The sequence below is a fragment of the Salmo salar genome, unplaced genomic scaffold, assembly GCF_965601325.2.
Source record: "Salmo salar unplaced genomic scaffold, fSalSal1 ptg000306l, whole genome shotgun sequence".
NCBI lineage: Eukaryota > Metazoa > Chordata > Actinopteri > Salmoniformes > Salmonidae > Salmo > Salmo salar.
Window position 1 is genome coordinate 1,382,347 of NW_027675347.1, and position 27,737 is coordinate 1,410,083.

Consider the following 27,737-nt stretch of genomic DNA (forward strand, 5'->3'; position numbering starts at 1 on the left):
TAACATTTTATTACAACCTGTCTCTCATGGTATTTATTCTATGTTGACAGACTCAATGGCTGTAAACTCACAGACACAACCTGTGAAGTTTTGGCCATAGTTCTCAGCTCAAACTCCTCATATCTGAGAGAGCTGGATCTGAGTAACAATGACCTGAAGGATTCAGGAGTGAAGCTGCTCTCTGCTGGACTGGGGAATCCCCACTGTAAACTGGAGACTCTGAGGTCAGTATTCCTGTAGTTGGTCAACAAGTGATAACTGTTCACCAGATCCACATGTGTTTACCAGGCACACATAGTCCACACCATATGTGTTTAGACAGTGAAGCTTACGGTTTTTAATTTGGTGAGCAAATCCATGTGTTTCTAATAAGAGTTTGTCACCTTAATTTAATGACTAGCGGATAGCGGGTGCTGTGGCTTTGGGTTTAAACAGCAGGGGTTGCTGGGATAGCTCTTTAGTTTAGAGTTTGGTACTATTGGGAATAATATTTTCTTCACAATCTAGTCGACCAATTTGCTTTCCCTAGAAAAATGCACCTATAATTTTTCATTTACCAAATAAAAAACAGAAGTTATTTGAGTTTCTATGAAATGTTTTATTCTGTCGATGGTTTTGCCACAAAGTCTAGCGATATCAGAACATTTTCCCACTTGTCTGGTCACATGCACTCTAGCCAACGACTGGCAGATACAGTGCAGAGGGTTCATGAGATTATTTTTTAAGATCAAGTTCATCACTGTGCACTTTCACAAACCTGTGAAGTTAATCATAATTTATTTAATCTGTAGCCTAATAAACTGCATGATTTTCCAAGTCCTAGTGTGAGTTAATGTGGCTGCAGTTTATTTCGACATGATGGTTATTCTAGCCAGGGGCGCAACTTTGGTTTTGGAAGTGGTGGGGGGAGGGGTATAATCCAGTTGGATAAACACTCCAAACAGCCTACCCGACAACTCGGAGGCGTCCACATGGTCCTAAAGCACACTGTTGCCTCGTTTTTAACCCCATTCCAATGATAAAACTGGGGGGGTACAAAAATGCAATTTCAGAATGTGGGTGGGACATGTCCCCCCGTCCCCAGTGAAAATTGCACCCCTGATTCTAGCAACATTTGCGCAACAAAGCGTGTCCACTGCCATTGGTCCCATGTGCTATTTTACTGGCAAACATTATCCACCCCTGTCTAGAGTAAATTATTTTGTCGACATTTAGGAAAATTTACGACAAATATCCCACTGGGCATTGGCGCCAGTTCAATGTCTAGTTTTGATTTACATTTAGCTGAATTCTCAACTAACCGTAAATTCAACATGAAATGAATAGCAAATGTCACCATGTCATTGGATTTAGGTTAAACGTTGGGTTAAAAAAATACAAAATGCCCTTACTTTGATGACTTTTTGCGAATCCATTCAGTTTTCCACGTTGATTCAATGTCATCCCATTGATCAATCAGTTTTTACCCAGTGGGATGCTATTTCCATCTAGCATTTCATTACTGTTTTATCAGAAATGTACTTTACTTGAATACAAATGGTTGGATAGAAACAAGGTTATTGGCTGACTTGATTTTCTATCAGCTGAAAACTCTTGAAGAAATGTTTATATAAAAAACAATTAGAGAAAACAATGAGCCATGTATGCACAGTGTACACATTAGTTGTGTCTGGGTAATAGTGTAAGCTAAGCATAGCATTATAATCAGTGGAGGGTAAACGCAAGTAAATGCAGTTTACACATCTTTTTCATTTTGCATGAGCATTTATGCATCTTTTGTGGGAAAATGTATTGAAGTATATGGGCAGCTTTACTTTATTCTCTGTTAACAGCAATCAGCGTTTACCCAACACCCACCACTTTTTTACAACTACATCATGGATTATAACACAACCTGTCTCTCATGGTATTAACTCTGTGTTGGCAGACTCACTGGTTGTAAACTCACAGACACATCCTGTGAAGTTTTGGCCTCAGTTCTCAGCTCAAACTCCTCATATCTGAGAGAGCTGGATCTGAGTAACAATGACCTGAAGGATTCAGGAGTGAAGCTGCTCTCTGCTGGACTGGGGAATCCCCACTGTAAACTGGAGACTCTCAGGTCAGTGTCGTGTCTTTGGCTATGCCGGATTAAGTGATATGACATGCTACTCTATAAAATCCTTTCTCTGCAATTAATATTACCTGATTGAGCTAATCATGTAAATGTAATTAACTAGAAAGTTGGGGCACCACGAAAGAGTGTTTATAGAGCTGTTATCTTCCGAATAAACTCTTAAAGACCTAGTAATATTTTACATCAATAGCAGTCAATATTAATCGTCACCTTATTTCAGTCTCATCTGAAAGTTGTAAATTCTTGGTTATCTTCACGAACCCTGGCTAACAAGTTGAATCAGCAATACAAAATTGGGTTTAATTATTTATTTACTAAATACCTAACTAATCACACAGAATTACATATACACAGAATGCATATTATGTCATACAGAGAACTTCCCTGGGGGACGGAACCTGTATGACGGCTGGTTACACAAAGAGAGGGGGTTGGGCTTGAATGAAAGAGCGGGAAGACTGAGGAACAAAGGGAGAAGCTATGCTATCGTAAATACAGTATCTTATGCATTCTAAATTACCGCCCATTTGGAAAAGGAAAATGCAATAAACATTTACTCTGAGCTGCGCTTCGGTAGGTTGGTCGTAGATGCTGGCCGTGTTGGCCAACAGAGATCTTCCTGTCCTCAGAGGAATGTCTCTTGGTAAATTGGATACGTTGTAGTATCTTCGTTGTGTGTTAGATTGGATACGTCGTCCGTCCTTTCCTAGCCCACGTTTACAGCTGCTGTTGCTGACTCAACGGCTAGGATGTCTCACTTATTTAGTGAATAAGAGTTCAAAGTTCATACCATTCACAACCAAAGCTCATGCTGAGGTTGGCTTGGTTCTGTAGTTGACATGTTAGTCCTTTTTAACGTATGGACCGTCGTCCTATCGTCCTCGGAACAGGAGGTTACATTTTCGTCAAGGGCTTATATAGTGGAGGGGGAGAAGGGTGTGTTTCATAGTTTATAATCCATGTCTCTTCACAGGGGCGGGCCACTGATTGAGCAGGGCTCTAACCTTATGAAAACCCAATTCTCTCATTTGGAAGCTATAATTACATTTAATCTTTTCACAAATAGTTTCATTTAAAATGAATTTAAATTGCACAACAATTCCATGTGAATCTATAATGTGTAGACTTTCCCAGATACAGTTTATCCTGTTAGGGCTAGGGGGCAGTATTTACACCGCCGGATAAAAAACGTACCCGATTGAATCTGGTTACTAATCCTACCAAGTAACTAGAATATGCATATACTTATTAGATATGGATAGAAAACACCCTAAAACTTCTAAAACTGTTTGAATGGTGTCTGTGAGTATAACAGAACTCATATGGCAGGCAAAAACCTGAGAGATTCCTTTACAGGAAGTGGCCTGTCTGACCATTTATTGGCTTTCTTTGACATCTCTTTCCAAAACAAAGGATCTCTGCGGTAACGTGACACTTCCCACGGCTCCCATAGGCTCTCAGAGCCCGGGAAAAACCTGAATGTCGTCATTCCAGCCCCAGGCTGAAACACATTATCGCCTTTGTCAAGCGGCCGATCAGGGGACAGTGGGCTTAGGCGCGTGCACTGGCCGCCCCCGTCTTTCTTTTTTTCCCTCTATTTACCGAAACGCAGATTCCCGGTCGGAATATTATCGCTTTTTTACGTGATAAATTGCATAAAAATTGATTTTAAATAGCGGTTGACATGCTTCGAAGTACGGTAATGGAATATTTAGACATTTTTTGTCACGAAATGCACCATGCGCGCGACCCTGATTTACCATTTCGGATAGTGTCTAGAACGCACGAACAAAACGCCGCTGTGTGGATATAACGATGGATTATTTGGGACCAAACCAACATTTGTTATTGAAGTAGAAGTCCTGGGAGTGCATTCTGAAGAAGAACAGCAAAGGTAATAACATTTTTGTTATAGTAAATCTGATTTTGGTGAAGGCTAAACTTGCTGGGTGTCTAAATAGCTAGCCCGTGATGGCTGGGCTATGTACTTAGAATATAGCAAAATGTGCTTTCACCAAAAAGCTATTTTAAAATCGGACATATCGAGTGCATAGAAGAGTTCTGTATCTATAATTCTTAAAATAATTGTTATGCTTTTTGTGAACGTTTATCGTGAGTAATTTAGTAAATTGTTAGTAAATTCCCCGGAAGTTTGCTAGTTCTGAACGTCACATGCTAATGTAAAAAGCTGTTTTTTGATATAAATATGAACTTGATTGAACAAAACATGCATGTATTGTATAACATAATGTCCTAGGTGTGTCATCTGATGAAGATCATTAAAGGTTAGTGCTGCATTTAGCTGTCTTCTGGGTTTTTGTGACATTATATGCTAGCTTGAAAAATGGGTGTGTGATTATTTCTGGCTGGGTACTCTGCTGACATAATCTAATGTTTTGCTTTCGTTGTAAAGCCTTTTTGAAATCGGACAGTGTGGTTAGATTAACGAGAGTCTTGTCTTTAAAATGGTGTAAAATAGTCATATGTTTGAGAAATTGAAGTAATAGCATTTCTAAGGTATTTGAAAATCGCGCCACAGGATTCAACTGGCTGTTACGTAGGTGGGACGATTTGGTGCCACCTAGCCCAGAGAGGTTATGTCGTCCTGTCATCAGTCATAATGTCTCAGATGACAACCGAACTGACATCATATTCATTAACCTCTTACATCTAGATGTTCCGCTAGCGGAACACCGCTCCAATATCCAATGATAGGGCGTGGCGTGAATTACAAATACCTAAAAAATCCAAAAACGTCAATTTTTCAAACATCTGACTATTTTACACCATTTTAAAGACAAGACTCTCCTTTATCTAACCACATTGTCCGATTTCAAAAAGGCTTTACAACAAAAGCAAAACATTAGATTATGTCAGGGGAGTACCCAGCCAGAAATAATCACACACCCATTTTTCAAGCTAGCATATAATGTCACAAAAACCAAAACCACAGCTAAATGCAGCACTAACCTTTGATGATCTTCATCAGATGACACTCCTAGGACATTATGTTATACAATACATGCATGTTTTGTTCAATCAAGTTCATATTTATATCAAAAACCAGCTTTTTACATTAGCATGTGACGTTCAGAACTAGCATACCCACCGAAACTTCCGGTGAATTTACTAAATTACTCACGATAAACGTTCACAAAAAACATAACAATTATTTAAAGAATTATATATACAGAACTCCTTTATGCAATCGCTATGTCACATTTTAAAATAGCTTTTCGGTGAAAGCACATTTTGCAATATTCTGAGTAGATAGCCAGGCCATCACAGGCTAGCTATTTTGAGACCCACCAAGTTTGACACTCACCAAACTCAGATTTACTATAAGAAAAATTGGATTACCTTTGCTGTTCTTTGTCAGAACGAACTCCCAGGACTTCTACTTCAACAACAAATGTTGTTTTGGTTGCAAATAATCCATAGTTATATCCAAATAGCTGCGTTTTGTTCTTGCGTTCAAGACACTATCTGAAGGGTGACGCGCCGTCGCGTATCGTGACAAATTTTTTAAAAATATTCCATTACCGTACTTCGAAGCATGTCAAACGCTGTTTAAAATACATTTTTATGCGATTTTTCTAGTAAAATAGTGATAATTTTCCAACCGTGAGACGTTGTTTTCGTTCAAACACTGAAAATGTAAAATGGACTCTTCACATGCACGCGCACCCGTCTCATTGTTCTCAGATCGACCACTATCCAAATGCGCTACTGTTTTCGCCCAGGGACTGCAGAGTCATCATTCCCCGTTCTGGTGCCTTCTGAGAGCCTATGGGAGCCTTAGAAAGTGTCACGTTACAGCAGAGATCCTCTATTTTCGATAGAGATGACAAAGAAGGCCAAGAAATGGTCAGACAGGGTACTTCCTGTATAGAATCTTCTCAGGTTTTGGCCTGCCATTTGAGTTCTGTTATACTCAAAGACACCATTCAAACAGTTTTAGAAACTTTGGAGTGTTTTCTATCCAAAGCTACTAATTATATGCATATTCTAGTTTCTGGGCAGGAGAAATAACCAGATTAAATCGGGTACGTTTTTTTATCCGGCCGTGAAAATACTGCCCCCTATCCATAACAAGTTAAGTACCAACGCATATTTTCAACTGGTTCTATTGTCGAAATATGGTTCCTTTCTCCCCACTTGTTTGATGTTCCCAGACTCTCTATGTTTAACAAAGGCTATTCAAGAGTCCTTCAGTAGAGTCAGAGAGAGAGGGAAGGGAGAAAGGTATTTATGGGGGGGTCATAAACCTTACCCACAGGCCAACGTCATGACATCAGTGTTCCTGTGTTTGGTCATTAAGAGATAACTGTTCACCTGATCTGAGTGTTAACAAACTCAGTATTATACTCAATACAATGTAAATCTGACACCTCAGTATATGTAGACTGTGCTTAAACTCTACCGTTTTAAAGGTCCAATGCAGCCATTTTTATCTCAATAGATCAAATCGCTGAGCTGACAAGGTAAAAATCTGCCGTTCTGCCCCTGAACAAGGCAGTTAACCCACTGTTCCTATGCCGTCATTGTAAATAAGAATTTGTTCTTAACTAACTTACCTAGTTAAACACAGGTTAAATAAAAATAAATAAATACAAATCTCTGGGTAAGAAGTACCTTACTGTGATTGTTTTCAATTTAAATTGTAAAAATAAACAAAAAATTGTTTGTTCGCAAAGAGCAATTTCTCAAGGAATAATTTAGCTAGGACTGTCTGGGAGTGGTCTGAGTGGGGAGGGAAAAACTGAAAACTAGCTGTTATTGGCAGAGACGTTTGGAAGAAAAACTCCATCACACCAAATTGTATTAGTATGAAGTAACATATATTTTTAAAAAGCTCAGTATTTGTATCATTTATTTGTAAAAATTTTTGCTCGTCTTTATCAAGGGATCCAATAATTCAGGGCTCCACTGTACATGTATTCATTATCATTACTCTGGTGTTATTTGTTATTTGCATAACATTATCTGATTGGCCATATGCTAATGAGGGCCAGTGGGCACCTCTCTGATATGTTTCTTGTAATATGAAACCATGTCAAGTTAGCAGTAAACATGCCTTTATTAAGTTAAACCGTTCATTGTGATTGTTCTTACATATAGACAAACTAGATTACATGACAATTACAATATTTTATATGAATGAGAGATTGCTTGTAGAGAGAATGCATTTTAAAGGCCCAATGCAGTCAAAAACATGATTTACCTGTATTTCCTATATATTTCCACACTATGAGGTTGGAATGAAATGATGAAATTGTTAAAATTATGATAACGCCCTTTTAGTGTAAGAGTTGTTTTGGTGGGATGAAAACAGGGGATCCAAAAACGTTCACCTCTATCTTTTTTTGTTACTTGTTAAATTAAATATATTTCTCGGAGCAACTGTATTAGTATAAAATAATCTCATTTGTAAAACAAATATGTAGCATACAATATACACTATATATACAAAAGTATATGGACACCACTTCAAATTAGTGGATTTGGCTTTTACAGCCACACCCGTTGCTGACAGGTGTATAAAATCGAACACACAGCCATGCAATCTCCACAAACAAACATTGGCAGTAGAATGGCCTTACTGAAGAGCTCAGTGATTTTCAACATGGCACCGTCGTAGGATGCCACCTTTCCAACAAGTCAGTTCGTCAAATTTCTACCCTGCGAAAGCTGCCCCGGTCAACTGTAAGTGCTGTTGTTGTGAAGTGGAAACGTCTAGATGCAACAATGACTCAGCCGCAAAGTGGTAGGCCACACAAGCTCACAGAACGTAACTGCCGAATGCTGAAGCGCATAGCATGTTAAAAACGTCTGTCCTCGGTTGCAACACTCACTACCGAGTTCCAAACTTCCTCTGGAAGGAACGTCAGCACAAGAACTGTTTGTCAGGAGCTTTATGAAATGGGTTTCCATGGCCAAGCAGCCGCACACAAGCCTAAGATCATCATGCACAATGCCACGTGTTGGCTGGAGTGGTGTAAAGCTCGCCAGCATTGGACTCTGGAGCAGTGGAAACGCATTCTCTGGAGTGATGAATCACGCTTCACCATCTGGCAGTCTGACTGACAAATCTGGTTTTGGTGGTTGCCAGGAGAATGCTACCCGCCCTGAATGGACAATGACATCTGTAAAGTTTGGTGGAAGAGGAACAATGGTCTGGGACTGTTTTTCATGTTTGAGGCTAGACCCTTAGTTCCAGTGAAGGGAAATCTTAATGCTGAAGTATACAATGACATTCTAGACGATTCTGTGCTTCCCACTTTGTGGCAACAGTTTGGGGAAGGCCCTTTCCTGTTTCAGTACGACAATGACCCCGTGCACACAGAAATTGTTTGTCGAGATTGGTGTGGAAGAAATTGACTGTCCTTCACAGAGCCCTGACCTCAACCCCGTTGAACACCTTTGGGATGAATTGGAACGTCAACTGCGAGCCAGGCCTAATCACCCAACATCAGTGCCCGACCTCCCTAATGCTCTTGTGGCTGAATGGAAGCAAGTCCTCGCAGCCATGTTCCAACATCTAGTGGAAAGCCTTCCCAGAAGAGTGGAGGCTGTTATAGCAGCAGGGGGGGGGGGGGCACTCCATATTATTGCCCATGCTTTAGAATGAGATGTTTGACGAGCAGGTGTCCACATACTTTTGGTCAAGTAGTTTATGTAGTTCAGTATTTGTATGTTTTTTATTTTATAGTATTTTTTACTCATCTTTATTAGTAATTCACGACCCCACTGAATATAAATATATATAGCTACCAATCTCTCTATTCACTGCCAAATAGTTGCAGTGTGATTAATATCATGTTAAACTCTTTACAGGTTGTCACTCTGTGGAGTCACAGAGGAAGGCTGTGCTTCTCTGGTCTCAGCTCTGAGGTCAAACCCCTCACACCTGAGAGAGCTGGACCTGAGTAACAATGACCTGAAGGATTCAGGAGTGAAGCTGATCTCTGCTGGACTGGGGAATCCCCACTGTAAACTGAAGACTCTGAGGTCAGTATTCCTGTAGTTGGTCAACAAGTGATAACTGTTCACCAGATCCACGTTAAGAAAGGGCCTAAATACACAATACAATGACAATTTGATACCTCACCATCTGACCTTTGACTGACAGTATATGGAGCCATACAGTATGCAGTAAAGTATATGGAGCCATACATTATGCAGTATAGTATATGGAGCCATACATTATGCAGTATAGTATATGGAGCCATACATTATGCAGTATAGTATATGGAGCCATACATTATGCAGTATAGTATATGGAGCCATACATTATACAGTATAGTATATGAAGCCATACATTATATAGTATATGGAGCCATACATTATACAGTAGAGTATATGAAGCCATACATTATATAGTATATGGAGCCATACATTATTCAGTAGAGTATATGAAGCCATACATTATATAGTATATGGAGCCATACATTATGCAGTATAGTATATGGAGCCATACATTATACAGTATATTATATGGAGCCATACATTATATAGTATAGTATATGGAGCCATACATTATACAGTATAGTGTATGGAGCCATACACTATATAGTATATGAAGCCATACATTATATAGTATATGGAGCCATACATAATACAGTATAGTATATGGAGCCATACATTATACAGTATATTATATGGAGCCATACATTATATAGTATATGGAGCCATACATTATACAGTATAGTGTATGGAACCATACATTATATAGTGTATGGAGCCAGACATTATACAGTATAGTATATGGAGCCATACATTATATAGTATATGGAGACATACATTATACAGTATAGTATATGGAGCCATACATTAAGCGGTATAGTATATGGAGCCATACGTTATACAGTGTATGGAGCCATACATTATACAGTGTAGTATATGAAGCCATTTACTTTTTGAAAATGTGTAAAATGTTCTCAAGCTCTACATAAGATATTGTGAAGATCAATCCATGTACGGATGGATTTGGCAGGGGACAGGAAACTATTTCTGAAAGTTGCAAAATATACAGTATACAGCTGCCACTCTTTCTTTTCAAAATAATTGTACTCTTTGCAGGCTGTCAGGCTGTTTAGTTACAGAGGAAGGCTGTGCTTCTCTGGTCTCAGCTCTGAGGTCAAACCCCTCACACCTGAGAGAGCTGGACCTGAGCTACAATCACCCAGGAGACTCAGGAGTCAGACTGCTCTCTGCTGGACTGGAGGATCCACACTGCAGACTGGAGAAACTCAAGTATGTACATGTGTCGATCTGTTGATGAGTGACATACTGTAAGACATTTTTCTGCGTTTGGGTTTGTTATGATCATTTATAGTTAACAGGTTAGGTATCATAATTGATAGTTATCAGGTTAGGTACTGTATGTTCATTTAAATGTACTGTAAACCAGACATTTTACTTACCACCACATGGAAAATGTGATATGCTGACTGTGTGTGTGTGTGTGTGTGAGAGAGAGAGAGAGAGAGAGAGAGAGAGAGAGAGAGAGAGAGAGAGAGAGAGAGAGAGAGAGAACCAGTGTGTACATTTACTGTCTGTTCTCCTGCTCCCCTTACAGTGTGAAACCTGATGGAGTGTTAACAATCAAACCATGGCTTAGAAAATGTGAGTGTTGACTAATGTTCAGAATTATCCTGTTATTACTCAGTCTAATTTCAAGTTGATTCAAAGAAAGATCATTTTTCAGAGCTTGTTAAGTGATCTATGTATGTGTGGTTACACTAATTAGACTTCGCTCTGTTGTGGTTATATTTTGCTGTGTGTTTGTGTTTTATCCAAGACAACAGTCATTAACCCCTATTATATACTGTATAATATATGGCTCCATTTACTATATAATGTATGGCTCCATATACTATACTGTATAATATATGGCTTCATCTAGATAACCATCTTAGATAACCTTTCCTTTGTCTTTTAATACCTAGAAACATTAACATTCTGATGTAGTATGACGATGATTTGTGATATACCTGGTTTCATCCATCAGATGTCTGTGATCTCACACTGGACCCAAACACAGTAAACAGACTCCTCTTTCTGTCTGAGGAGAACAGAAAGGTGACATGTAGGAGAGAGGAGCAGCCGTATCCTGATCACCCAGAGAGATTTGAGGACTGTGAACAGGTGCTGTGTAGAGAGGGTCTGACTGGGCGCTGTTACTGGGAGGTAGAGTGGAGTGGGAGAGGGGCTTACATAGGAGTGACATATAAAGGAATCAGCAGGAGAGGAGGGGTTAATGACTGTTGTCTTGGATACAATGACAAGTCCTGGAGTCTGGACTGCTCTGACAACAGTTACACGGTTTGGCACAATAATAATCCCACTACCATAGACGTCCCCTCCTCCAGCTCCCACAGAGTAGGAGTGTATCTGGACTGGCCAGCCGGCACTCTGTCCTTCTATAGAGCCTCCTCTGACACACTGACCCATCTATACACATTCACCTCCACATTCACTGAGCCCCTCTACCCAGGGTTTAGGCTTTGGTATGACACCTCAGTGTCTCTGTGTCAAACACAACATGATGTTTCACTCTAATCAGGGTCATGTTCAGTAAGACACACTGGAGCAACAATGTAGAATATCTCTCTAGTCATGAGATAAAATGTTATTATTATATCTAAATATTCATGATTATACACCACCTAAGTGAATAGTCATTAATAGAATGAATTACCCCACTGTGTTGTTAAACTGGTTTCATTTACACATCACTGATCTGGTTGTTATTGGGTTTGTAAATATTGTAGCGTCCCAGGTTCCCAGACAGGTTAATATAATCAATCACCCCACTGTGTTGTTAAACTGGTTTCATTTACACATCACTGATCTGGTTGTTATTGGGTTTGTAAATATTGTAGCGTCCCAGGTTCCCAGACAGGTTAATATAATCAATCACCCCACTGTGTTGTTAAACTGGTTTCATTTACACATCACTGATCTGGTTGTTATTTTGCTTCTTAGTGTTTGTAAATATTGTAGAATGTTTATTTGTCAAATTCTTGACACAACAATCTGGTTTGTGTATAAACTCAATTCAACTGAATGAAATGATGTGCCAGATGTGACTAATAAAGGGTCATCAACCAGATGGAAGAAGAGAGGTGGAAATGTTTTAATATTGATCAGAATATGACAGTACAGTAATAGATGGAAGAAGAGAGGTGGAAATGTTTTAATATTGATCACAATATGACAGTACAGTAATAGATGGAAGAAGAGAGGTGGAAATGTTTTAATATTGATCACAATATGACAGTACAGTAATAGATGGAAGAAGAGAGGTGGAAATGTTTTAATATTGATCACAATATGACAGTACAGTAACAAGGGTTGTGTTCAGTACATAGAAATGGGTCTAATTCAGTTGAAGAGGAAGCTTTTAAATTCACACAAAACAGGACACTAATCATTCTGTTTTCACTACTGTATGATGCTGTACAAACACACATACACATGGATTAGGTGTTGTAGATAGGTAGTGGAGTAGGGGCCTGAGGGCACACATCGTGTGTTGTGAAATATATTGTTAATGTATTGTCATATTTTTGAAATGTTGCCGAACCCCAGGAAGAGTAGCTCCTGCAGCAGCTAATGGGGATCCATACATAAATATATCATAAATACAATTACCTCTAATACCTCTGGGATTTTGTCCTCTCTTATCTCTGATCACAGACTTCTAATACCTCTTGGATGATGTCCTCTTTGCAGGCGAGGACCATGTACTTCTTCATGTGACCTCATCAACAACCTGAAAGAGTGGAAGTATTGGTTTCCATCCAGGTAATATCTAGCCCTGTCCAGGGGACCAGACCCATAGACTGGAGGTATTAGTTTCCATCCTGTCCAGGGGACCAGACCCATAGACTGGAGGTATTAGTTTCCATCCTGGCCAGGGGACCAGACCCATAGACTGGAGGTATTAGTTTCCATCCTGTCCAGGGGACCAGACCCATAGACTGGAGGTATTAGTTTCCATCCTGGCCAGGGGACCAGACCCATAGACTGGAGGTATTAGTTTCCATCCTGGCCAGGGGACCAGACCCATAGACTGGAGGTATTCGTTTCCATCCTAGCCAGGGGACCAGACCCATAGACTGGAGGTATTAGTTTCCATCCTGGCCAGGGGACCAGACCCATAGACTGGAGGTATTAGTTTCCATCCTGGCCAGGGGACCAGACCCATAGACTGGAGGTATTAGTTTCCATCCTGTCCAGGGGACCAGACCCATAGACTGGAGGTATTAGTTTCCATCCTGGCCAGGGGACCAGACCCATAGACTGGAGGTATTAGTTTCCATCCTGGCCAGGGGACCAGACCCATAGACTGGAGGTATTAGTTTCCATCCTAGCCAGGGGACCAGACCCATAGACTGGAGGTATTAGTTTCCATCCTGGCCAGGGGACCAGACCCATAGACTGGAGGTATTAGTTTCCATCCTGGCCAGGGGACCAGACCCATAGACTGGAGGTATTAGTTTCCATCCTGGCCAGGGGACCAGACCCATAGACTGGAGGTATTAGTTTCCATCCTGGCCAGGGGACCAGACCCATAGACTGGAGGTATTAGTTTCCATCCTGGCCAGGGGACCAGACCCATAGACTGGAGGTATTAGTTTCCATCCTGTCCAGGGGACCAGACCCATAGACTGGAGGTATTAGTTTCCATCCTGGCCAGGGGACCAGACCCATAGACTGGAGGTATTAGTTTCCATCCTGGCCAGGGGACCAGACCCATAGACTGGAGGTATTAGTTTCCATCCTAGCCAGGGGACCAGACCCATAGACTGGAGGTATTAGTTTCCATCCTGGCCAGGGGACCAGACCCATAGACTGGAGGTATTAGTTTCCATCCTGGCCAGGGGACCAGACCCATAGACTGGAGGTATTAGTTTCCATCCTGGCCAGGGGACCAGACCCATAGACTGGAGGTATTAGTTTCCATCCTGGCCAGGGGACCAGACCCATAGACTGGAGGTATTAGTTTCCATCCTGGCCAGGGGACCAGACCCATAGACTGGAGGTATTAGTTTCCATCCTGGCCAGGGGACCAGACCCATAGACTGGAGGTATTAGTTTCCATCCTGGCCAGGGGACCAGACCCATAGACTGGAGGTATTAGTTTCCATCCTGGCCAGGGGACCAGACCCATAGACTGGAGGTATTAGTTTCCATCCTGGCCAGGGGACCAGACCCATAGACTGGAGGTATTAGTTTCCATCCTGGCCAGGGGACCAGACCCATAGACTGGAGGTATTGGTTTCCATCCTGGCCAGGGGACCAGACCCATAGACTGGAGGTATTAGTTTCCATCCTGGCCAGGGGACCAGACCCATAGACTGGAGGTATTAGTTTCCATCCTGGCCAGGGGACCAGACCCATAGACTGGAGGTATTAGTTTCCATCCTGGCCAGGGGACCAGACCCATAGACTGGAGGTATTAGTTTCCATCCTGGCCAGGGGACCAGACCCATAGACTGGAGGTATTAGTTTCCATCCTAGCCAGGGGACCAGACCCATAGACTGGAGGTGTCCTCTTCACCTCGGGGACAGGGACTTTGTTGGTCTTCCAGCCAATCTCACCTTTAGTATTTGGTCCCATTTTCCTTGCTTGCAGTGATTAACCTCACTTGGGCAGGTGGGACGCTACCGTCCCACCCACGGTTAACACTATTCAACAGCCAGTGAAAATCAGAGCGCCAAATTCAAAACAACAAAATGTCATAATTCAAAGTTCTCAAACATACGACTATTTTACACCATTTTAAAGATACACTTCTCCTTAACTACATATAGTTTGTGACTCTACAAACTTGTTGAATTAATTTGCAGTTTGTCTTGGTTGTGTTTTGGATGATGTTTTTCCTAATAGAAACTGAATGGTGAATAATGTCCTGTCATTTTGGAGTCACTTCACTTTTATTGTAAGTTAGAATAGAATATGTTTCTGAATACTTCTTCAAATTACCAATGTCCTTATATGAACTGTAACTCAGTAAATGTTTGAAATTGTTGTATGTTGCATTTATATTTTGGTTTCCGTAGTTTCATCAGATGTTGTTCTTTACCCAGACACCCTGCACAGTCTGTAGATGTTATCTGTGGTTAGAGGCATTTATCAATGTATTCATTCAGACTGTCAACAGATAATATAACATACCTGATTCCAACATTAAGTGCAGGACTTTATACAAGGCATTTGGTCCAGGTGTTCCAATTGTCTAGAGAAATGCATTTTCTCCGCTCCTAGAAGGTACTCTGCTAACTGGTAATATAGGAGAAATCTGAAATGTGGCATTGAATTCATAGCAGTAACGGGACCAGTCTAAAAGCCACTATGATAGGAACAGTATCTATACAGGAGAATGATCAGAGTTATGTCTCCACTATTAAAGGGACAGTATGATCAGAGTCATGTCTCCAATGTTCACTTTAGGGAAAGAAGTCACACTTCCTGTTTCCACTCATCTTTATTTGACTTGCTGCAATACAGAGGTACAGGCCGTATTAAATCATACATTAACTCTCTAAACTTTTCTTCATTTTGTCTTTATTGAAAATGAAAGCTGTGTGTTCCTTTATTCACCATTTCAATAAGGGAAGAACCAGTTTTAATGTCCAGCAGGCTCTGACAAGATCCAGAAAGTATTAACACTTCAAGACTCTATGGTCAGATGACTTTTCATAGAGACGTCATGGTAAATAATGGTAATGAGGGGGGGACTAAGACCACAGTACACCACTACACTGGGAGTAGAGAATCATCAATAGTGTTGCTGTGGACACTGGGTAATCTGACTAACACACACACCTGTTTGACCTCTCTGTGACCTCACTGTAGGACTATACTTATGTTACTATTCTGAGTCAATTCAGGTAGCACTTAATGTCCTGTGTTTGTGTTAACCATGGCAACCAGCGTTGTAAATAAAGAGATGTGCAGAAAGATAATCAGCCTCTGTGTCTGTGGATCCTTTCCCCTTGTATGTATGTTTCATATCAGCCTCTGTGTCTGTGGATCCTTTACCCTTGTATGTATGTTTCATATCAGACTCTGTGGATCCTTTCCCCTTGCATGTATGTTTCATATCAGCCTCTGTGTCTGTGGATCCTTTACCCTTGTATGTATGTTTCATATCAGATTGTGTCTGTGGATCCTTTACCCTGGTATGTATGTTTCATATCAGACGCCCATCTTTTCAAAGAAACATCATTTCATTCAGTCGCTAATTGAGTAAAATAAGGAGTGCTTCAGTCCTTGTTTCGTTTTCACTTGTTGTTACCCGGTAAATAACCAACAACCATGGATAACCACAAGGAGAATAAGGTGAGGAAACCGTCCATGTCAGCCAGGTCCATCTTTTTAAAGAAACACCATTTATTTACATCTCTAGGGCTCCTGAGTGGCTCACCGATCTAAGGCACTGCATCTCAGTGCTAGAGGATCAGTACAGACACCCTGGTTCGAATCCAGGCCGTATTACAACAGGGGCGGAGTTTGAGGGGTGTCCGAGGTGGCATTCAGATGTCAGGGGTGTCCAGTGCCTCCCCAAAATGTCATTCGCTACTGGCAGTTTGATGCTGATTGACATGTCATTTCACCTTTTGTTGAAAGAAGCATTTATTTTTACGTTCAAATCGAGGACGAGGAAAAGAGAATATTAATGTTGGTTGCGAGATACAGAAGAAGAAGAGAGAATATTTCCACAGCTCCACCAGCTCTTTTCAGGCTTGGCTCCTGCATCATATATGAAGTAAGTTTTAAGGTTTAGCATCGGGTTTAGGTTTCCTGAACAACTTCTATGAAAGTTGAGTCGCTGTGTAAGTTAACCTATAATTCTTAAAATAATTGTTATGTTTTTTGTGAACAATCAAGTTCATATAAATTACTCACGATAAATGTTCACAAAAAGCATAACAATTATTTTAAGAATTATAGATACAGAGCTCCTCTATGCACTCGATATGTCCGATTTTAAAATAGCTTTTCGGGTGAAAGCACATTTTGCAATATTAAGTAGATAGCCCGGCATCACAGGGCTAGCTATTTAGACAGCCACCAAGTTTAGCACTCACCAAAGTCAGATTTACTATTAGAAAAGTTTTGATTACCTTTCCTGTTCTTCGTCAGAATGCACTCCCAGGACTTCTACTTCAATAACAAATGTTGGTTTGGTCCAAAATAATCCATAGTTATGTTCCAACAGCGGCGTTTTGTTCGTGCGTTCTAGACACTATCCGAATGGTAAATAAGGGTCGTGCGCACGGCGCATTTCGTGACAAAAGATTTCTAAATATTTCATTACCATACTTCGAAGCATGTCAACCGCTGTTTAAAATCAATTTTTATGCAATTTTTCTCGTAAAAAAGCGATAATATTACGACCGGGAATCTGCAATTAGGTAAACAGCCGAAAGAAAAGAAATCACTGGGTCGAGTCGGGCACGCGCCTAATTCCTTTGTCCTCTGATCGGCCACTTGGCAAAGGCGATAATGTGTTTCAGCCTGGGGCTGCCTCGACATCGTTCAGCTTTTTCCCGGGCTCTGAGAGCCTATTGGAGCCGTAGGAAGTGTCACGTTACAGCTAAGATCCTGACTCTTCAATAAACGAGGCAAGAACAACAACACCTTGTCAGACAGGCCACTTCCTGCATGAAACCTTCTCAGGTTTTTGCCTGCCAAATGAGTTCTGTTATACTCACAGACACCATTCAAACCGTTTCAGAAACTTTAGGGTGTTTTCTATCCAAAGCCAATAAGTATATACATATTCTAGTTACTGGGCAGGAGTAGTAACCAGATTAAATCGGGTACGTTTTTTTATCCAGCCGTGCAAATACTGCCCCTATCCCCAACAAGTTAAACATTTTTACATTTTTTGTCATTTAGCAGACACTCTTATCCAGAGCGACTTACAGTAGTGAATGCATACATTTCATACATTTTTTTTTCTTCTGTGCAGGCCCCCCGTGGGAATCGAACCCACAACCCTGGCGTTGCAAACACCATGCTCTACCAACAAATTGTCTTTCTCTGAGCATTTGTATTCGTATAAAATCATTTAATTTCCCCATTTTGTTTGAGCATACAATTTACCTCAGTATTTTAATTATTTGTTTTATACAGTCATTTATGCAAATCTTTATCAAGGTTGTCAATAAATTGGGATCCCATTGTATACTTCAAAGTTAGAGATATGTTGAAACTGGATCCATCATAATGATCCTACATGTTATAGTATGTCATGGCCTTTTCTGGCCAACTGCTGTTATGTTTATGATATACTATGGTGTTGTTGATGAACCCTGTTTTATAGTATGTCATGGCCTTTTCTGGCCAACTGCTGTTATGTTTATGATATACTATGGTGTTGTGTCACTAGACTTTGACCAGATATTATTGCATCCAAAGATCAACTGTACCTAGAACATCGATACAGAGCAACTTGTTATCAGGAAGCTGCTCTCTCAGCACAATGGAAAATATCTCAATGACTTGACATGTTCTGGCTGTGAATTCAGGCTACAAGGTAAGAATCTTCCCAGTGATTATTGTAAAGTGTGTAGAGAAATTAAATGTATGGTTTTATTTTATTATACTGAATGACAGTAAAACACTCAGATCTAAAAGTCCATTTCACCTGGGACAGTTATGTGACAGTTCAATCATACAAAATGGCGCTAACTGGGCGTAGGCAAGTCAAATTCAAAAACATATTGTTCATATATTCATATATTGTGGTTATTTTACAATTTGTATATTTTTATGTATAAGTTGTAAATCGTCTTTCAAAATATCGTAAATTTTTTTTTCTAAATTACAATGAGCTCCTCTTTCCTGTGTAATTTGGTTTGAAACCACTGAACATACTTTTCTTAATATAGTTGATGATATTGTTGTGTGTATTCATATAGTTGATATTTTTGGTGGACAGTGTTAAAATAGTCCTACTCTCCTTAAAATGTTTTCGATATAAATTAGATGTGTGGGGTGAATTCGTTCTGTGCCCATCTGTGTGCCCCAGGGTGATCGCTCCTACACTATCTACAATCTAAAAGGGTTCTTTGGCTGTCCCCATAGGAGAACCCTTTGTAGAACCCTTTTTGGTACTAGGTAGAACACTTCTGGGTTCCGTGAAGAACCCTTTCCACAGAGGGTTCTACATGGAAGCCAGAAGGGTTCTACCTGGAACCCAAAAGCGTTCTCCTATGGGGACGGCCGGAGCACCCGTTTGGAACCCTTTATTCTAAGAGTGTACTGTATCATAGGTCTATAGACTTGTCTTCTCAAAACAGGCTTAAAACACAACAAGTAACAAACAAACATGTTCTCTTTATAATCTACAGTTAACTCTTTTCACTCAGGAAGGTATGTTGTGTGAAAGAGAGACAAAAATATTGTGGAGAGACTAACAACAACTTACACTTCCTCAAAACAGTTTGTGTGTATTCATTAGTGCCCACCGTAGCAAAACGTTTCGGCAACAGAAACCGTTTAGGTCACATTGTACAGCGTTTAGAGTAAACGGTTTATGTTTTATTTAACATCTTAAAACTGTTGGCTGTGGAGTAAACTAATGAATACAACCCAGGTTGTTGCCTACGACTCGGCATGTTGATACCTGCCTCTTGCTGAAACCTGAACGTAGCCTGAGGGGTATACTATGATACAGGCTTGATATACTGGTTTTCTAAAGCTAGCCAGCTTCAGTTAGCTTCACATTCCAGCTCAGGCCTCACCCATCAGAATATACAGAAAAGAACAGAAAATAATCGCAATGAAGTCAGGTTACAAGGTGAGAATCCTGCCAGGGATTATTGTAAAGTGTGTAGATAAATTAAATGTAATGTTAGTATAGTGAATGACAGTAAAACACTCCCAACAGTCTACTACTACTGAGACAGGTTGGTGTAATGTTAGTATAGTGAATGACAGTAAAACATTCCTAACAGTCTACTACTACTGAGACAGGTTGGTGTAATGTTAGTATAGTGAATGACAGTAAAACATTCCTAACAGTCTACTACTACTGAGACAGGTTGGTGTAATGTTAGTATAGTGAATGACAGTAAAACACTCCTAACAGTCTACTACTACTGAGACAGGTTGGTGTAATGTTAGTATAGTGAATGACAGTAAAACACTCCTAACAGTCTACTACTACTGAGACAGAAAACTCAAGTCTGAAATTTCTAAGTGGAAATTACAAGCTTCAGAAGCCTTTTTAAACCTCAAATACACTACAAGTTTTACATTTCCTGCATTGCTGGAAAGTTCTTCTGCAGTGGGGGGTGATCAAATTAAGATCCTACATCTGTACACATAATTGTACATGGGGATATGCATGGGGGTCTATAACATCCAATCACAGAGGTTTACATCAGCTGACAGTTGCAATGTTATTGCTAATAACTCAAACTGCCCTTTTCAGATAAAGACATGAACTCTGTACAGATGTAGGATCTTAATTTGATCACCCTGTTGCAGAAAAACTAAACTTGTAGTGTATTTGAGTGTAATTAAACTTTAGAAAAGGTTTCTGAAGATGATAAATTCCACTTTTCCATTTTAAAACTGTTCATTAATTATAATCCACACAATAATTCAAATGTCCTGTTTCTGCAGGATTATTTTCCTGGTGTAGCAAACTGGCTCAAATTAAGATCCAACATCTGCAGCAATATACCTCTCTCTAATGTATATGGCTCTATTGAGATTCACTTTTGACCATTTGACATCTTGTATTTACTGTTGTTTAGGCTGGTTGAATGAGCTGCCTGTGAAAGCTACTTCATCTGCAAGAAAACAGGCGGCTGCACCAGTGACTGTCAGAAGTTTTGTGATTTCCTCATATGAACGTGAAAGTAAGGGTGTTGTCTACGCAGTTACAAAAATGGCTGTTGAAACTGTGGCACATATTTCTCGGTGACATTGAATAAATGTGTTGGTATGTAGGAAAGACGGGCAGACTCTCGTACTGTTGGTCTAGACTACCTACAAACTATTATAAGGCTATGATCACTTATCATGCCGACAAACCTGATGGTCTCTGTGAACTGATCTGAACAGGTTTAGACTGGTCATCTATGATATGTAGGTTATATACAGTACATTCTCTGTCCTGCTACTGGTAGGACTATAACATTATGTTGATCTGAAGAGGTTTAGACTGGTCATCTATGATATGTAGGTTATATACAGTACATTCTCTGTTCTTCTACTGGTAGGACTATAACATTATGTTGATCTGAACAGCTTTAGACTGGTCATCTGTGATATGTAGGTTATATACAGTACATTCTCTGTCCTGCTACTGGTAGGACTATAACATTATGTTGATCTGAACAGGTTTAGACTGGTCATCTGTGATATGTAGGTTATATACAGTACATTCTCTGTCCTGCTACTGGTAGGACTATAACATTATGTGAACTGATCTGAACAGGTTTAGACTGGTCATCTATGATATGTAGGTTATATACAGTACATTCTCTGTCCTGCTACTGGTAGGACTATAACATTATGTTGATCTGAACAGGTTTAGGCTGGTCATCTATGATATGTAGGTTATATACAGTACATTCTCTGTCCTGCTACTGGTAGGACTATAACATTATGTTGATCTGAACAGGTTTAGGCTGGTCATCTATGATATGTAGGTTATATACAGTACATTCTCTGTCCTGCTACTGGTAGGACTATAACATTATGTTGATCTGAACAGGTTTAGACTGGTCATCTATGATATGTAGGCTATAGCCGAGGTATAGACCTTGATCTGCATATCACTAACAAACTGCTATTATACATTATAACCTAGTTTACTTTACATAATATAACATCTCTCACTTGATGCAAAAAAACTTTCTGAATGGATCAACAATTTCCTCCTCAGATCAATCATGTCCGTTTTAGCCCTTCTGTCTACATTCTCAGATACGTTTAGAAAAGAACAGATTGAAAGACAATAAATAGCCTACTGTTAGTGAATACAAATAATTGTGAGACATGGCCTTGTGTTGCTGTACTGTCTATAACTACCTTAACAAACAGTGACTTATTATTATTATTATTATTATTATTGTTGCTGTACTGTCTATAACTACCTTAACAAACAGAGAGTAATTATTATTATCATTATTATTATTATTATTGTTGTTGTTGTTGTTCTGTCTATAACTACCTTAACAAACAGAGACTTATTATTATTATTATTATTATTATTATTATTATTATTATTATTATTGTTGCTGTACTGTCTATAACTACCTTAACAAACAGTGAATTATTATTATTATTATTATTATTATTATTATTATTATTGTTGTTGCTGTACTGTCTATAACTACCTTAACAAACAGTGACTAATTATTATTATTATTATTATTATTATTATTATTATTATTATTATTATTATTATTATTATTGTTGCTGTACTGTCTATAACTACCTTAACAAACAGTGACTTATTATTATTATTATTATTATTATTATTATTGTTGCTGTACTGTCTATAACTACCTTAACAAACAGTGACTTATTATTATTATTATTATTATTATTGTCATTATTATTGTTGCTGTACTGTCTATAACTACCTTAACAAACAGTGAATTATTATTATTATTATTATTATTATTATTATTATTATTGTTGTTGCTGTACTGTCTATAACTACCTTAACAAACAGTGACTTATTATTATTATTATTATTGTTATTCTTATTGTTCTGTCAATAACTACCTTAACAAACAGTTACTTATTATTATTAATATTATTATTATTATTATTATTATTATTGTCATTATTATTGTTGCTGTACTGTCTATAACTACCTTAACAAACAGTGAATTATTATTATTATTATTATTATTATTATTATTGTTGCTGTACTGTCTATAACTACCTTAACAAACAGTGAATTATTGTTATAATTATTATTATTATTGTTGCTGTACTGTCTATAACTACCTTAACAAACATTGACTTATTATTATTATTTTTATTATTATTGTTGTTGCTGTACTGTCTATAACTACCTTATCAAACAGTGACTTATTATTATTATTATTATTATTATTATTGTTGCTGTACTGTCTATAACTACCTTAACAAACAGTGACTTATTATTATTATTATTATTGTTATTGTTATTGTTCTGTCTATAACAACCTTAACAAACAGTTACTTATTATTATTAATATTATTGTTATTATTATTGTTGCTGTACTGTCTATAACTACCTCAACAAACAGTTGCTTATTATTATTATTATTATTGTTATTGTTCTGTCTATAACTACCTTAACAAACAGTTACTTATTATTATTATTATTATCATTATTGTTGCTGTTCTGTCTATAACTACCTTAACAAACAGTGACTTATTATTATTATTATTATTATTATTATTATTATTGTTGCTGTACTGTCTATAACTACCTTAAACAAACAGTGACTTATTATTAGTATTATTATTATTATTATTGTTGTTGTACTGTCTATAACTACCTTAACAAACAGTGAATTATTATTATTATTATTATTATTATTGTTGTTGCTGTACTGTCTATAACTACCTTAACAAACAGTGACTTATTATTATTATTAATATTATTATTATTGTTATTGTTATTGTTCTGTCAATAACTACCTTAACAAACAGTTACTTATTCTTATTATTAATATTATTATTATTGTTATTATTATTGTTGCTGTACTGTCTATAACTACCTTAACAAACAGTGAATTATTATTATTATTATTATTATTATTATTATTATTATTGTTGCTGTACTGTCTATAACTACCTTAACAAACATTGACTTATTATTATTATTATTATTATTATTATTATTATTATTATTGTTGTTGCTGTACTGTCTATAACTACCTTAACAAACAGTGACTTATTATTATTATTATTATTGTTATTGTTATTGTTCTGTCTATAACAACCTTAACAAACAGTTACTTATTATTATTAATATTATTGTTATTATTATTGTTGCTGTACTGTCTATAACTACCTCAACAAACAGTTACTTATTATTATTATTATTATTGTTATTGTTATTGTTCTGTCTATAACTACCTTAACAAACAGTTACTTATTATTATTATTATTATTATCATTATTGTTGCTGTTCTGTCTATAACTACCTTAACAAACAGTGACTTATTATTATTATTATTATTATTATTATTATTATTGTTGCTGTACTGTCTATAACTACCTTAACAAACAGTGAATTATTATTATTATTATTATTATTATTATTATTGTTGTTGCTGTACTGTCTATAACTACCTTAACAAACAGTGACTTATTATTATTATTATTATTATTATTATTGTTATTGTTATTGTTCTGTCAATAACTACCTTAACAAACAGTTACTTATTATTATTATTAATATTATTATTATTGTTATTATTATTGTTGCTGTACTGTCTATAACTACCTTAACAAACAGTGAATTATTATTATTATTATTATTATTATTATTATTGTTGCTGTACTGTCTATAACTACCTTAACAAACATTGACTTATTATTATTATTATTATTATTATTATTATTATTATTATTGTTGTTGCTGTACTGTCTATAACTACCTTAACAAACAGTGACTTATTATTATTATTATTATTGTTATTGTTATTGTTCTGTCTATAACAACCTTAACAAACAGTTACTTATTATTATTAATATTATTGTTATTATTATTGTTGCTGTACTGTCTATAACTACCTCAACAAACAGTTACTTATTATTATTATTATTATTGTTATTGTTATTGTTCTGTCTATAACTACCTTAACAAACAGTTACTTATTATTATTATTGTTATTATTATTGTTGCTGTACTGTCTATAACTACCTCAACAAACAGTGAATTATTATTATTATTATTGTTGTTATTATTAATGTTGTTGTTCTGTCTATATCTACCTTAACAAACAGTGACTTATTATTATTATTATTATTATTATTATTGTTGTTGCTGTACTGTCTAGAAATACCTTAACAAACAGTGACTTATTATTATTATTATTATTGTTATTGTTATTGTTCTGTCTATAACTACCTTAACAAACAGTTACTTATTATTATTATTATTATTATTATTATTGTTATTATTATTGTTGCTGTTCTGTCTATAACTACCTTAACAAACAGTGACTTATTATTATTATTATTATTATTATTATTATTGTTGTTGTTCTGTCTATAACTACCTTAACAAACAGTGACTTATTATTATTATTGACAGTTACCATGGAGATGAAATGTCACAACAACAGCTTTAAGTCACCTGACTGTTTTTATGTCTGTTAGTAAATGTTTTATTTCTCAAAGAGATAATTAATAAATGAGAACAATTGACAATCAATAATTAGTTGTCACTGTGTTGACCACAACCAACATGTTGGATCTCTGTTTAGTTGTCACTGTGTTAACCACAACCAACATGCTGGATCTCTGTTTAGTTGTCACTGTGTTGACCACAACCAACATGCTGGATCTCTGTTTAGTTGTCACTGTGTTAACCACAACCAACATGCTGGATCTCTGTTTAGGGGTCACTGTGTTAACCACAACCAACATGCTGGATCTCTGTTTAGTTGTCACTGTGTTAACCACAACCAACATGCTGGATCTCTGTTTAGTTGTCACTGTGTTAACCACAACCAACATGCTGGATCTCTGTTTAGTTGTCACTGTGTTAACCACAACCAACACGCTGGATCTCTGTTTAGTTGTCACTGTGTTAACCACAACCATCATGCTGGATCTCTGTTTAGTTGTCACTGTGTTAATCACAACCAACATGCTGGATCTCTGTTTAGTTGTCACTGTGTTAATCACAACCAACATGCTGGATCTCTGTTTAGGACATCACTGTGTTAATCACAACCAACATGTTGGATCTCTGTTTAGTTGTCACTGTGTTAACCACAACCAACATGCTGGATCTCTGTTTAGGGGTCACTGTGTTAATCACAACCAACATGTTGGATCTCTGTTTAGTTGTCACTGTGTTAACCACAACCAACATGCTGGATCTCTGTTTAGTTGTTACTGTGTTAATCACAACCAACATGCTGGATCTCTGTTTAGTTGTCACTGTGTTAATCACAACCAACATGTTGGATCTCTGTTTAGTTGTCACTGTGTTAACCACAACCAACATGTTGGATCTCTGTTTAGTTGTTACTGTGTTAACCACAACCAACATGTTGGATCTCTGTTTAGTTGTCACTGTGTTAACCACAACCAACATGTTGGATCTCTGTTTAGTTGTTACTGTGTTAACCACAACCAACATGCTGGATCTCTGTTTAGTTGTCACTGTGTTAACCACAACCAACATGCTGGATCTCTGTTTAGTTGTCACTGTGTTAACCACAACCAACATGCTGGATCTCTGTTTAGTTGTTACTGTGTTAACCACAACCAACATGCTGGATCTCTGTTTAGTTGTCACTGTGTTAACCACAACCAACATGTTGGATCTCTGTTTAGTTGTCACTGTGTTAACCACAACCAACATGCTGGATCTCTGTTTAGTTGTCACTGTGTTAACCACAACCAACATGCTGGATCTCTGTTTAGTTGTCACTGTGTTAACCACAACCAACATGCTGGATCTCTGTTTAGTTGTTACTGTGTTAACCACAACCAACATGCTGGATCTCTGTTTAGTTGTCACTGTGTTAACCACAACCAACATGCTGGATCTCTGTTTAGTTGTCACTGTGTTGACCACAACCAACATGCTGGATCTCTGTTTAGTTGTTACTGTGTTAACCACAACCAACATGCTGGATCTCTGTTTAGGGGTCACTGTGTTAACCACAACCAACATGCTGGATCTCTGTTTAGTTGTCACTGTGTTAACCACAACCAACATGCTGGATCTCTGTTTAGTTGTCACTGTGTTAACCACAACCAACATGCTGGATCTCTGTTTAGTTGTCACTGTGTTAACCACAACCAACATGCTGGATCTCTGTTTAGTTGTCACTGTGTTGACCACAACCAACATGCTGGATCTCTGTTTAGGGGTCACTGTGTTAACCACAACCAACATGCTGGATCTCTGTTTAGGGGTCCTGTCTCTAAAATGAGTGTCTCTGGGGAGAGAGAGGAGGGGGGTCCTGCCTCTAAAATGAGTCTCTCTGGGGAGAGAGAGGAGGGGGGTCCTGCCTCTAAAATGAGTCTCTCTGGGGAGAGAGAGGAGGGGGGTCCTGCCTCTAAAATGAGTGTCTCTGGGGGACATGATACCAAAGCTAAGAGGTGAGCTGACTATTTTGTTTAAGAATGTATATTCTAAAACGTTTGTTAATCAGAAGGTATTTCTTATGGGTACATTCTATATAACTGTTCAAGATTTTAGATGTGTGTGTGAAAATGTGTTTTGTTGCTAAATGCTGTATATCCATTGTTTAACAGGAATGGAATGTTGGTATCCTGTATATCTGACTGGGATATGTGGTTGTCTCACCTAGATATCTTTAGATGAATGCACTTACAGATGCCATCTCTTAATTTGACCCAGTTTCTCACAGCAGGAAAACAGCAGCA

The 27,737-nt window shown here is 37.9% G+C and overlaps 1 protein-coding gene and 1 long non-coding RNA gene across 2 annotated transcripts in view; one reads left to right on the top strand and one right to left on the bottom strand.

Moving 5' to 3' along the window:
* LOC123741777 (NLR family CARD domain-containing protein 3-like) overlaps window positions 1-16,096 on the top strand; it is a 39,670-nt gene extending 23,574 nt beyond the window's left edge. The window contains 6 exon segments of the mRNA XM_082971527.1: window positions 51-224; window positions 1,928-2,101; window positions 8,954-9,127; window positions 10,199-10,372; window positions 10,698-10,744; window positions 11,130-16,096. Coding sequence (XP_082827653.1) covers window positions 51-224; window positions 1,928-2,101; window positions 8,954-9,127; window positions 10,199-10,372; window positions 10,698-10,744; window positions 11,130-11,680 — 1,294 coding nt within the window. The 3' untranslated portion in view covers window positions 11,681-16,096.
* Window positions 1-27,737, bottom strand: part of LOC145875697 (uncharacterized) — a 211,235-nt gene that overhangs the window by 54,654 nt on the left and 128,844 nt on the right. The gene's annotated exons all lie outside the window — the stretch shown is intronic.